This window comes from Manacus candei, unplaced genomic scaffold (assembly GCF_025592945.1).
Source record: "Manacus candei isolate 608988 ecotype Guabito, Panama unplaced genomic scaffold, ASM2559294v1 h1tg000008l, whole genome shotgun sequence".
Taxonomy (NCBI): domain Eukaryota; kingdom Metazoa; phylum Chordata; class Aves; order Passeriformes; family Pipridae; genus Manacus; species Manacus candei.
The window spans coordinates 6784461-6798344 of record NW_026138056.1 but is presented as its reverse complement, the minus strand read 5'-3'; the positions used below and the strand labels follow the sequence as shown (position 1 = coordinate 6798344).

At 36.7% G+C, this 13884-nt stretch overlaps 1 protein-coding gene across 9 annotated transcripts in view; it reads left to right on the top strand.

Annotated features, from left to right (window-relative positions):
• PTPRM (protein tyrosine phosphatase receptor type M) overlaps positions 1-13884 on the top strand; it is a 453290-nt gene that overhangs the window by 345337 nt on the left and 94069 nt on the right. For 4 of the 9 annotated variants that reach the window (XM_051772735.1, XM_051772716.1, XM_051772703.1 and 1 more), the window contains 3 exons: positions 10811-10962; positions 13463-13537; positions 13765-13791. In XM_051772735.1, the coding sequence (XP_051628695.1) occupies positions 10811-10962; positions 13463-13537; positions 13765-13791 (254 nt within the window). The remainder of the gene's footprint in view (positions 1-10810; positions 10963-13462; positions 13538-13764; positions 13792-13884) is intronic. The other 5 variants (XM_051772744.1, XM_051772708.1, XM_051772693.1 and 2 more) reach the window with 2 other exon arrangements.

Sequence of the window (13884 nt, the reverse complement as noted above, 5' to 3'; positions counted from 1 at the left end):
GCACATCACGCAACTACCTCCTCCTGAGTAGGCCCCAGTGTTGTCTGTTTAGTTCTTTATTCAGATCATAGGGTAATATGATGGGGGAAAGAGGAAAAAGAAAAACTGTTGAGACAAAGGAGAAGGATTGCAATGTCAAATGCAAAATATATGTTTTACAACATATTATGAGTAGGGTATTCTTCTACCATTTACAGGATCTTTAATATCCACATACACAGTACTATGGATGAAATATATCTCTCTGTGAGCCCAATATGACATAGACATCTTTTCTTCATCTAAGTAGTTTCTTTCCAAGTTTTGGCTTTTAAAACAAAATGAGGTATGTATATGCATTTTCATACAAAAGAACCTAGGTACTCTTCTTAAATATAGATCTGGATTTGTTTAGCCTGGAGAAAAGGAGGCTCAAGAGAGACCTTATTGCTCTCTACAACCACCTGAAAGCAGGTTGTAGCAAGGTGGGAGTCCGTCTCTTTCCCTGGGCAACCAGTGATTGGACAAGAGGAAATGGCCTCAAATTGTGCCAGAGGAGGTTCAGGTTGGACATGGGAAAGAATTTCTTCACTGAAAAGGTGGTTAAGCATTGGAACAGACTCCCCAGGGAAGTGATGGCGTTACCATCCCTGGAAGTGTTCAAGAAACTACTGGATATGGCACTTAGTGCTGTGGTTTAATTGACAGGGTCAGTCAAAGGTTGAACTTGATGATCTTGGAGGTATTTTCCAATCTTAATGATTTTGTAATTCTAAGTAAAATGGCATATATGCTAAAAAAAGAGAAAGTGGAGGTTCTGTGTGGATTTTCATTTACTGTTCCTCAAACAGAGTTAGTAAAGAGAAAGGCAAAGGAAAGGTCAGGTGTGGAACTTTCCTGTGACCATATATTTCAGAAAAGGATTTCTTCAGAGTCTTCAAATACTTCATTTCAATAAAATTGAAATAGTGTAATAAAAGCATGTAAAGTAGTGTAATGTCATTTTACATTTACGTACAATTAATGTACCAGAAATTAATACAAATGAAGCATAATGGAAAACTGAACATTTAATTTTCATTAAAATAAGAACATGTTATTATTAATACCATTTTAGAAAATCAAAACACAATTTGTCTTTTTTCACTGAAAATTTTTACATTCACATTATGCAGTTCAATGTGACTATAACTAGCTCGCTGATGAAAAGGCTTTATTGATAAAAATATTTACACAAGCTTTGCTCCTTAAGTTAGAAGGGTGGTTTAGTACATGTGGCAGAAAATGATGATTAAAAATGATATAATTAAATAGGAAGAGTCTGTATCTATCATCATATTTAATTATTTGACTGTAATTTTACTAGTATTATCCTGTATTGGTTCTGACTGAATCTCACATGTAGGACTCTTCCAAGAAAAGGCACAATTAAGGATTGTGTTCAAATCTGTAATGCTTTAAATCCCCATATCTTCCTTTTTATGAAAAAAAAACCCTATTACCAGAACATTTAGTGGGTGTCCTAGAATAATTTGTATCCAAAGAGACCTTTAGAGATCATCTTTTCTAACCTGCTGCTCAAAGCAGATTTAAACTAAATCAAGTTACTCAGGACATTGTCCATCAGGGTTTTGAGTATCTCCCAGGATTGAGATCCCACCCCTCTGAGAACCTGTTCCGCTGTTTGACTACCCCAGTGGTGACAAAAACTTTACTAAGATCTAATAGGAATTTCCTGAATTGCAATTTGTGTCTAGTGTATCTTGTCCTTTCTCCTTGTTCATAGAGTCTAGCTCTGTCTCCTCTATACTCTCCCATTAGGTAGTTAAAAACAGCACGAAGATCCTCTCTGAACTTTCTCTTCTCCAGGCTGAACAAGCACAACTCTCTCCGTCTCTCCTTGTCCAGGATTTGTCTGTTGAGAGAGATCCAGGCTGAACTCCCTGTTCAACCACACAATACTTGAAAGTCCATTTCCTTTTCTATCAGAACGTCCTAACTCATTGGTTGGTTGGTTTCGTGGTTGGTTGGTTTCGTGGTTGGTTATACATGGTTTTTAATGGGAAGAAATCTCCAAAACCTTTAAAAATATGCTTCTTTGAAGAAAGTAATTCAAGGTGGAATGGATCAGAAAGTGTGACTTCCTGGTTTAATGAGCAGGGCCATCAACCATAAGAGAGGCTTCAGTGCTGATCTGCTCCTGTGTCAAATACTATAGTGATATTTTTTGGTGAAATGCAGTCGTTTCACCCGTCATCTCCATATCCTGATTTAGCTGCTCCCAGCTGCACCAGGTCCCTGCAATTCTCACCATAACAGCCCTCTCAGATGCCTGGCTGTCATCTTCTTTTACTAGGAAGAGAGGACAAGCACACAGTTTGTTGTCACTCCGTGATTTTTTGGCCTTCAAGTGTTCCAGCTGGGCTACTGGGTTCCTCCCTGTGCTTGTAAAGGATTTGTCATACTTTGGCCTCCCCCATATTCCAAGTGGCACCCTGATCCACATCCTGCAAGTAGTTCCACACGGCTGTTCTAATCACTTAAGTAAATAAGTCTTTAGTGAAATTAACATATTCATAAGCATTTACCTTGTATTAATTTTGAGGGGAAAAAAGTTTTAATATTCTGTGTATTTTTCTTACATGCCCTTATAATTCAGGAGGACCTATAGGTCAATTAAACATTGTATTCACTTTTTTCTTGGTTAAATTGAGGATTGTAAGAATCAAAACACAGATCAAAATTCATGTTGCAAAACTTAAATTTTGAAACAAATTCAGAGAATTTGTGCTTTTCATTTTTCTTTCCTTAGTTTAATTGAGTAGAATGGGCATTTTAGTGTCTGATTCATTACTTACAATATTCAAGGTCATGGTCAAAATTAGATAATGGTAAATTACAAAAAATACTGCTGCTTATGTCTCATTACTGTTTTATTCTCCTATTGGGGAGGCAGAAGGGTGTTGAATTTTTTTTTTTAAGGTGTGTGAGCACATTTTTATGTAGACCAAGACCAGTGACTAACTTGAGCCAAAAATAGTGCAGCCAGAAGTTTTGCAGATATAGAGTTCTGCCAAAGCTTCTCAAATTCCTTTTTACTGCCATAGCCTAGAGCCTTCCCTGAAGAACCTGTCAATCATACTAAAATATACTGAGGTCTTCTTAGATGGACAAATAAAAACTAAACTGTAACCACGAAATTAACTTCCTCTGAGAGCTAAGACAAAAGTCAGCTCATTTCAAATAAATGTTGTTACATTAATCTGATGCACCACATAGCTCCATTTTTTTCACAATCGGTCAGTCATAGGTGTTCCCCCTCTGCATCAGCCACTGCATCAGCAAAGAAATTCTGTCAGCCTTCTTTGACCTGAGGTGTTCTTCAGTTCGATGCTATAACCCTCACTTGCAGAAACTCAGATAACCTGATATAGGATTTCCTATAAAGCAGAAACTAAGAAACAAATAAGCAGAGTTTTTAATTATGTAACTATAAGCAAATCTCAAAGCAGGTGCTCTATACTTGAATTCAAGAACACTTAGCAGCAAAAGTAGGTGAGCTGCATATCTGTGACTGCAGCTCTGTACCTTACTTTTCCATCATCTTTTCCTTCTCATTTTCCGTTCACCTCCATATTCTCTTTCTCTTTTCTGATCCACTGTTTCTTAAGTTTTGCCATACTTCTGCCTGTGAGCTTACACTGGTATTGGGATGTTGCCAAATAACTTTTCTTTTTGCTTTGATTTCTTGTGATGCTACTGAACCAATCTATTAGTAACAAAAAAGACCATTAAAGTTCTTATATGCAGTGAGTAAAAAGGCAAGTTAAATACCACAAAAATCAAAACTGGTTTTGTTTATGGTAGTAAGAATCAAAACCATTTTCATTAACCTTCACCTTCATGTAAAAAGTTTGCACTCTTTTTACACTCAAATCTTGTAACTCTGTGAGTTAAAGGAATCCTTCCCCCCACCCCTTTACTTGTATTCTTTTCTCGTTCTCCCTTTCTAGACAGTCCTGCTAGTATTGGGATGTCCTCTTTGTCTCCCAGTACTAGTTTTGGTGTCACTGGAAGTGCATCTAAAGTCTGTGAAAAAAAATGAAAGTCACAGTGATGAAAAGGGAGGAAATTAAATCCTTTAGTGTCAGGAATGCTGTTCCCAAAATTTGAGCGTCATCACAGCATTTTTTAAAAAGTTAATTCTTTTTTCTTTATCAGAGAATGCAAGAGCATGATAAAAATGAAATGAATAATGTTAGCATTTGCTTTGAAGCAGGAAGTTGATAATTACAACAAAGAGAAGGCACCTGAAAGAAATTATAATAAACCACCCCTTTGTAAGTCAGGTAAAAAGGCTTATGCACCCTTGGCTATAGTAAAATATTCATAATCTCTACATCAGTCTTCCATGCTGTTGTAGCTCTACTTTGTTCTGATGTCAATACAAAATATATATTGAACTTCTTAGGACAAAGAATAATTTTGTAATCTACTACAGGTTTGCATACTAAGGGAACATAAGCAAGAAACAACAGAATTCAGTGATATCCTGCCTACCTTTTGCCTTTTTTTTTAGTTCTCCTGACAACTGCTTTCCCTGTGGTTGTTCTCTAGAAATGCTATTTCCTGAAGTGGGAACCACTTTTGAAGTGTTTTATTACGTGCTTGCTAGTTCTTGCTGCAAAATGTAGTGCCTTTAAAAATAATTCTCCTAACTTTATTTCCTGTCTGATAGAATATTGACAGAACACAGTTCAATGTCACTGTGAAATTGCAGTCTTGAACATATGGCATTTCAATATAAAGCGTATAAATGTGAAATTGAATGACAGAAGTTCATGGTGAGCAGAACTTCACTATCACTGATGCCTTACTACTTATATTTGACTTCCTTACTTGATTTCAATTGCTTCATATTTGTGTTTCAGTCCATTTGTGGGAGATAGAAAGGGTTCTGTGCGAAGTGGTGCTGTTTTGATAAGAAATGTAAACCAGACTAAAATATTAATTACTTGTAATAGTATTTATTTAATAACAACTAAAGAACTTTACCATTTTGATTGAATTGGATTAGATATTCAGGTTCCTAAAACTTGTTCTCTATGAGGACTTTTTAACAATAAAAAGCAGTATAAAGAATACAAATGAGGCATTGGAGATTCAAGGTATGGCTAAAACAATTTTATAAAAAAATGGAAAATAGTATTTTTCATTTTCTAATGCAGGTTAGAATAATACCCAATGTTACCAAATGCATACTATTGCAAACCAGAGAGGATAGACTAAATCTAAACTCCCATCACACACATGTAATTCTCACAATGACATGTGATGTGTGGTTTTGTCTCTGCCTTAGAGGACCCATTGTTGAACACAAGAAAGCACTCACATTTATTGAGAAGGATGTTTTGTTGTTAAAAGAAAAAGTAATTGCAACATAAGTTGGAAAAAAGTATAAAAACTCCACAAATAAGGAATAAGTCAGTTATATTCGCAGACTTTCTTACATGGTTCTTGTGGAGAACTGTTATAAAATTACGTCTTCGTACTGAATGTCGCTGAATCAGTTATGCTCATTGAATTGTTTCAGGTTAAAGCATGTTCCTCAAAATTAGCTGAGTCTTCTTTTAGCATATTCTACAAAACCAAATTAGATGGGCAAAATAATTATTTTGTGAGTTAGTTAATACTGCTGGTGTCATAAGTAGCCTAAAGAATGAAAAAAAAATGCATATTTCTGAGTGTTAGAAAAGCAAATAATGTACTTACATCCCGTTTCTGCATAATCTTTGCAGGGATTGTAAATAGAATAAAAAATGGCATCAAATTTTGAAATAAAAGTACACATCATGTCTCTGATAGTGGCCAGTGACAAACCTTTACATAAATACAGAAACAGAGTAAAGATAAGGTAATGCATTCACTGTCTTCCACTCAGCCCTTAATCAGTTCTTCTTTTACCAATATTAACTCTTGATATCTCTAGAGTCCTGTGGTGATATGTTGCATAATTCTCATATAATCATAGAACATGCTGAGTTGGAAGGGACCCATCAGGATCATTGCGTCCAACTCCTGGCCCTGTACAGGATACCTGAAAAATCACACTGTGTGCCTGGGAGCGTTGTCCAAGCGCTTTTTGAACTGTGTCAGGCTTGGTGCTGTGACCACTACCCTGAGGAGCCTGTTCCAGTGCCCAGCCATCCTCTGGGTGAAAAACTTTTCCTCATAACCAACCTAAACCTCCCCTGACACAACTTCAGGCCATTCCCTCGGGTCCTGTCCCTGGTCACAAGAGTGAAGAGATCAGTGCCTGTCCCTCCTCTTCCTCTCACAAGGAAGTTGTAACTGCAATGAGGTCTCCCCTCAGTGTACTGACCAAGGGGCGTCAGCTGCTCCTTATACAGCTTCCTCTCCAGGTCCTTCACCATCCTCATGGCCCTCCTTTGGATGCTCTCTAATAGCTTAATGTCTTTTTTATATTGTAGTGCCTAAAACTGCACACAGTACTCAAGGTGAGGCTATACCAGTGCAGAATAGAGCATTTTCTGAGTTTTGTGAAAGTATTTACTTTTGTATTTAAAAAATTTTTATACTCTCTGATTCTGGTTCTAACATGGTTGAGAAACAGTAATTCTTTCTTAATTTCTTCGTTTTCTCCTTTTTTTAATATACTTTTGTCATATTCTCAGTTCAACTGCCTCTTTTTTAAACTAGGGACTCCTTATCTATTTAAGGACCTCTGCTCCTCTGGTAGGATCTGCTCCTTTGATCTTCCCATTATTTCTCTGTATATCTTCTCTAGTTTGAGAAAGTCTTTTTTGGATAGGCATGTGGCAGAACTGCATGCAGTGTTCAAAATGCGAAAGCTCCATGGATTAATACATTTGCTTAATGACATTTTCCATTTTGTTCTCTATTCCTTACCTAGTCATTTCTGATGACTTCATGCCTTTTTGACTATAGATAGCACTGAACTTTTGTCTTCAGGAAGTCAGTAACTACCAGATTTCTTTCTTCTGTAGTTTATGAAGTCACTTATATGCAATATTGTGTCTGTATAATTAGGATTATTTTTCCCATCTGCATGACTTTATATCTGTCAACACTGAATTTTGTCTCAAGTGAATATCTTCCTCATTGGAAAGGAGGAATACTGATACAAAAAGGACAGTACTACTCAGTTTGGAATGGGGAAGCAGGAAGTGAGTGCTTTTGTTTGATTCAAAATCATATGCTTTTCTCACTGTTCCTAAATTAAAATGGAAGGCACATTTTTTCCAGGGCCTCAGTTGATTCCAGTTAACAACCTCAGTCAGCATTTTTTTTTTACATTTATTTTTGATAACTATGGTGGTGTTCCATTGTGCCCTGTTCTTTGTGCCCAGTGCTTTATAAACACAAAGGGAAAAGGCAAGCTAGGTTCAAAAGTGTCTGTTAATGAAGTCAAGACAGGACAGAGAAATGAATACAGGAAAATAGATGGAAAATGAAGCAAACAGAGGCTGACAATATAGAAACTTAGCAGTTATTGGAGTTGATTTGTTGGAGGTGTTTGGGGGAGAACTTACAGAGAAGAAAGATTTTGAGAAAGGTATTGAGTTACGCTTGCAAAAGTTTTACAGGGTGATCCTTTCACCTAGAGGGGACTTTACGGGAGAAAAGCATTCGAGAGTTTCACAGTGGTATATAAAATGGGGACAGATTGTGATGAAGTGTTTAGCTTATGATTTTCCTAGGCTTTTTTGATTAGGATTTGTAACAGAACAGAATAAATGATACTCTAAATTCCGCACAATTTTGCAGCAGAAGTCTGTATGTTTGTCTGCTCTGCATTTTACCGTATTTTTACCACTATGCTAGTTGACTTCTTGCTATTTCTTGTGCAGTAAAATTCCAACAGTTCCTAGCTAGTCTTGAGATTTTTCTGAATATCAGGCTCTCTTTTCTGAGATGTACATTTCTGAGATGTAGTACATTCTCTTTCCTCATATAGTGATGGTAACACTATTTGTGTGGTAAACTGATAATTTTTGCTTTCCCTACAAAATAATTTCATCCTAGGTAATCATCTGGGAGCTTCCATCTGTGTTATTCTTTTCCTTTGGTTGTAGATCTCTTTTCGTTTAAGAAGGAGGAAACATCAGAGAGTAGCCTTTGATCATCTTTTCTGTGAGTGAAGATGATCAAATATTTAAGCCTTTTTTCCCCCCAAAATTTACTTCAAATCTAAGTGCATGAGTGGTGATAGTGATGTAAGGCACCTTGGTTTTACAAGTGTCTTAAATCTCATATAGCTAGAGCCCCCTGGGGATTGAGAGATCCAAGGAATGGATGAGTTGCAGAGACTGCAAATCTGCAACACTTTCAGCAATATCTGAAAACTGCAGATGTTAAAAGTGTTATATTCAGATAAAGTTTACTTGACTAAGTCCAGTGGGTGTTTTTGTTCACAGTACAGAAGTCTGGCTGGTATCACTCTCTTCCTATAACAGTTCTTTCAGATTTGAACTTTTCCCACAAGACCTGTTTCCAGAATTAGATTCAGATTTAGAAGTACTGTACAGTTGTTACTGTCATAAAAAAAAACCTATTTTGAGTGATTATGGGGCCAAAACTAAGAATTAAGGAAAGAAGAAAATGTTAGTGTAATTTCTTTAAGAAAACTATCTGACTTGTATAAAATTTGGTGCAATAAGCAAGAACTCTGGCTTTCCTTGTGAAGGATACAATTTTTACTGTAAAACAGAGGACATTCCCTGTAATAGCAGATGCTCAAGATGTACACTCTAGTGAGACTGGGTTTTTTTGTAATCCCACTTAGTTGCTGGTATCATGTATTTTACCACATTGTGGATTTTCAGATATGGATTAGTATCAATATACTTCTGCTCAGGGTGATTCTCCTAATAACTTTTCTTTGTCTGTTCACCAGTACATTATTCAGATGCAAAGGTTCTTGGATAAAGTGATGAACTAGCAAGATTAACAGCGATTAAAGGTTTTGTGAATAGAGATAGTACTCACAGGTCCACTGAAGGACCTACAGGGGAAGGCCACTGTATACTGCAGTTTCCTGGCTTTAGTGAGTATGCAGGGTTTAGGTAGCTAATTGGATTGACAGTTGGTTAAAAAGAAGCTGTTACTTCCAGCCTGAAGAAAGGGAAAGCTCATGAAGAAAAGCTCCTTCTGCATGCTTTCCTGAAGCATTGCTCTAGGGCTGGATTGTCCTGAAGTACTTTCCTAAGGTCTGCACAGCCATGAAATAAAATAAGCATGGTAACGTGACTTAGAGATGAAGTTTCAGTGACCACACTGTGGATGTTGTCATTGTCACTGTTCAGGTTCTGGTTTCACAACCCTGATAAGCTGGGAATTGCTCAGTTGTTGGTAGGTGTTGGGAGTAGCTGTATGTAACTTCAGCTTAAGGGTAAAGAGGATTGGAAGGGGAACCATGCGTGACAACAGGTAAATGGGGGACATGAACAAGACTCAGAGGCATTACTGCTCAACATAGTGAGCAGTAATATCAGGACTTTGCAAAGTGTGTCTACAGGCAGTAATTTGAAGCAAAATAATGAGATACGAGTAGGGAGGGTTACAATAAGCCCCTCCTGTGCAGAATGAGTGGAGACAAATGTGCTTCTTTGAAAATGAAGGGGAGGCTGGTATAAAATTTTTGTCTGTGGTGGGAATCATCTCTTCATGATGAATGAGAGTTAATGAAGAGAAAGACTTTGAAAGTTGGCAGAAGTTGGTTATGCTTGATGCAGTTGGCCTCTAGAAGTGGAAGAAAACCTAGATGAGATAATAAGCTCCTGTAACTTCTGTTGAAGATATGTAAAAGATATTCCTGGCAGATGAATGAGGTAGCTCATTCTGTTTTCCACAGAAGAAAAGTCATTGAATTAACAGAAGGAATCTGAACAATTTAAATTAATGCTGTAGGTAAGAACTGGGAGAAAGGCGCAGTCTAAGACAAAGTTGCAGGCCAGGGAAATAAGCCAAGTGGTTATGGGATCCACTGTCATCAGGATCACAGATGTTTCACAGAGCTTGAAGGAAAAAACAGGAGTTTCAGACATCTTATTTTATGATGTAGTTCAACATAACTCGGGGGGAGATGGTCAGACTTTAGTTTAGACTGAAACAGACAGATATGAAAAAAAAAAGTTGTGTGCATCCAAAGCAGTTCTATGATACTGTAGTATCAGATTTTGTCTCTGATAGGTCACTCCACTGAGAAGCAACTAATTCATGTAACTAGTTTTCCTGAAATCAGGAGTGACAGAAAACAGTCTTTAGGAATGCAAGTCAATTTAAAACGTCACTTGAGTGTGCAATGTGTATTAAGTGCTTAAATATGTACTATACAGTGTTACGTAAATAACAGATAGCTGTGTTATATGGTGTCTCAGTGAAACAACTCCAGACAGTTCTACACATGTGAAGTGAGCATTGTTACTGATTTGTCAGTTCCAGTGAAATCTTCTCTCCTGTCATTTTTATTTACATATTTAAACAGATCTAACCTCATATATAGGTGGTCACATCACCTTCATATCCAAGTAGTCCCCTTTAATTCAGTGGTGGTCCCCAAGGATTAAGATGTGGACCATAAGTCAGAGCACTGGCAACTATCCTTTGATTATCAGATTGAAAGACATGAGAGTAAAATTTAAGGTTTCAGAAATGCAGAAACAAATGTAAATGTTACTTAATAATGTGGATACAAACTACAATACTGATATAAATAACATGAAGACTATGTCTGCTTACTGAGAGTTGTTTTTTTTTCTTTTTTTTTTCTCATCATTCATTTCTTAAGAAAATTGGCTAAAAAGCGGAAAGAGACATTGAGTAGTACACGGCAGGAAATGACAGTGATGGTGAATTCAATGGATAAAAGCTACACCGAGCAAGGCACCAACTGTGACGAAGCTTTCTCTTTCATGGACACTCACAATCTAAATGGGAGATGTAAGTTTTTTTTCTTTTCTTTTCTTTTCTTTTTGAAGGTGAAAGAAAGGTGCAAATGGTTTTTAAAATATTCCTCATTACTCAGTCATGGAAAATCCATGGGACCCAGAGTTTCCCACTGTGCAGAGCATTACAGTGTCTATTCAAATGAGCAAGACAGTCAGACATCAAGAATAGACTTCTTTAAAAATAATAAGGATAATTGAGCTTTTTTCTGTCCATCCTTTTCTTCTGCAGAAGGGCAATGACATCGCTGAAACAGTAGTTCTACCTTTCTCCAATCTCTATTATATTAGAAATTTTGTATTCCTCACGCTGTCCCAAGTCATCCAAATGCTTCCCCTGCTCACTTCTTTTTTCTAAGATAAATTTATTTTTGAGTGTCATAACTTAATAATGATGATCTGATTGTCTTATTATTTCCAGTTTTAGATGATACTTGTGCAAAGGAAAAACTCAGTGGAATTATCTGTTCTGCAATTTCATAAGAGATTCTATATCCTGGGTCTTCTTGGATCTATCCCAAAATAAATAAAATTTGTGATATAAAATTTCCTGCATTAGAATTTTAGTCAACTCTCACTCCTATCAGAGAGTTAGCACTAAGCAAAGACTAAAAAAACAGGGGTTTATAACTGTTAGAAAGAATGACTCTGTTCAAAAAATTTCTTAATTCTGTAGTTCATAAGGAACCTCAGGTTTTTTTACCAGTGGTTTTTAACATCTTCAAAATTTGTCAAAGATTAAATTTTGTTTCAAGTACTAACAATCTGCAAGGTCCAACTCCCACTCTTCAACCATATGCTTAAGAATTTCTCTTTGACGAGCTCAATTGTACAAACACTCTGTGAGGTTTATACAGTGAGACTTTTCTCAGCAGTGTTAGGCTCAGAATTTGCAATGTTAGTTTGCATTTGAGTTATTTTTGAAATTGATTTGAAGTAGGTCTTTCAAATCAGACTTGCCTTTCTGGTGAGAATATACCCTTGAAGTTAATAAGATTGCTCACTCCTGTGAGAAAATCCAGAGGTTTGACTTCATATTCCATCATGATGATGTAGTTTTCCAGTAGTGTTACTGAATGGTCATAACTACAAAAGAAGCTGCAGTGAGTTCCTAAGACTCAATCCTCTTTATGTAAACCACCTCAAACCTGTTTGCAATTACTGGCATAGCAAGTTTTTTATACCACTCGAGGGCTAGAACCTCTAATTAGACTTTCCATAAGAAGCATAGTCACCAGAATAAGCAGTCTGACAGTGTTTAGGAATAATATTTGTGTAAGGCACTGTAGTCAAGAGATTTAGAACACTCCTACTTCCTGTGAAACTTCATTATTCTACCTGCATTCTTTATCGAGCAAGTTTTATTAGCTTCTGCAGCCTTGACCTCAACTAATCTCTGCATCCAAGTGTACCCAAAAGGAATACCATTCTTTCCATCAAGAAAACGTAATCTCCTCATTTGGGAGATGTAATCAAAGGAAGGTGGTCTAAGATATACTAATTTATAGGATAAATGGTAACTGCCAGAATTATTTAAGCCAGTTTTGAGATAGCCCCATCTTAACAAGGGCTGGTAACTCTATGCCTTAGAAGATCAACCAAAAAAAAAAGATGGATGAAAGCCAGCAGGAGTAATCTCAGTCCTCATCCAGCAGATCCTACATTTCTCAACTCTGTTTTTCACACATTCCTGTTAGCTCATTTACAAGTATCTGGAATGTGCTTACATTCACTGATGGAACTGAATTTGATCTGTGTAAACAAGCAACTAAGGCTGAATTTGGAAGGAGCTTTGCTTAAAAGCCTTTGATGACTCATTTGCTGAACATTCTGTAAAATGTTGAGATTAACTCCCACCTGTTGAATGTATCTGTGTTTACCACCATAATTTGCATGATCTTTGTATGCCGGGGGCAAACTGAACTTAATTTGATCCATTGGGCTTTCCCATTGGCTTTACAAATGGCTAAATGATTAAATACCAATGTAAGCATTGGTCTGTTTGTTACTCCCTGAAAACCAGTCTTAAACAAAGAGTAATATTCAGGATCTATTAGTATCTCTGTGCATGTTATCCACCTGGCTGAACAAACCGCATAAAAAGAAAGGAGAGGTAAGAATAAACCCTAGTATAATAATTGCATACAGTATTTACAGTATTATTAAGAAAACTTCCTAAAGATCAGCTTCTGTCAAAAACACCTGTTGTCATTGTGAGGTCTTTTTTCAAGCATCAGTATTCAGTCTAATCTTGTGATGTAAGAAGTATGTTTGCCATCATCGATCAAAATGAGTTCTCCAACGACATTTCTTTTTAGAGAACTGATCAAATTCGATGAGCGATTTCAATCACTAGACATGCCTGGTTTTCCCTATGTCCTGATTCCAGTGCAAGTAACACAACAGGATGAACTCTAAGCCAGGTCAATCACATATGCTGTATCACTCAGCTTATCACTTTTGCTGTCTCTAACCAGCTTTGTTTCTCTTTACAGCTGTATCTTCACCATCTTCATTTACAATGAAAACTAACACATTGAGCACAACAGTGCCTAATTCTTACTATCCAGGTAACCGATTTTTTTCTTGGTTTCCACCCTGTATAGACCTTTTCATAATAAAATTGTACATATTCATGTTATTATATTTCTTGCCATCAAAATTTAATACATATATAAGCAGCATACTGGTTGCTTACAGTCGCTTTCTGAAAGAAAACTCAGGAACATATATCAATCATTTACTGTTCTCTCTCTTTTTACCTTTTCTGCATTGACCTGCTTATGATGTATGACAGATCCATTTGTGCCAACTGCAATTTTAGGTGAGAACATTTCCCTTTATCAAAGTTTATTGCTGAAGTAATTTCAGAAGTTGCAGTTCTCGGGGTACAGACAATAGTATGCAAAATGCTGGA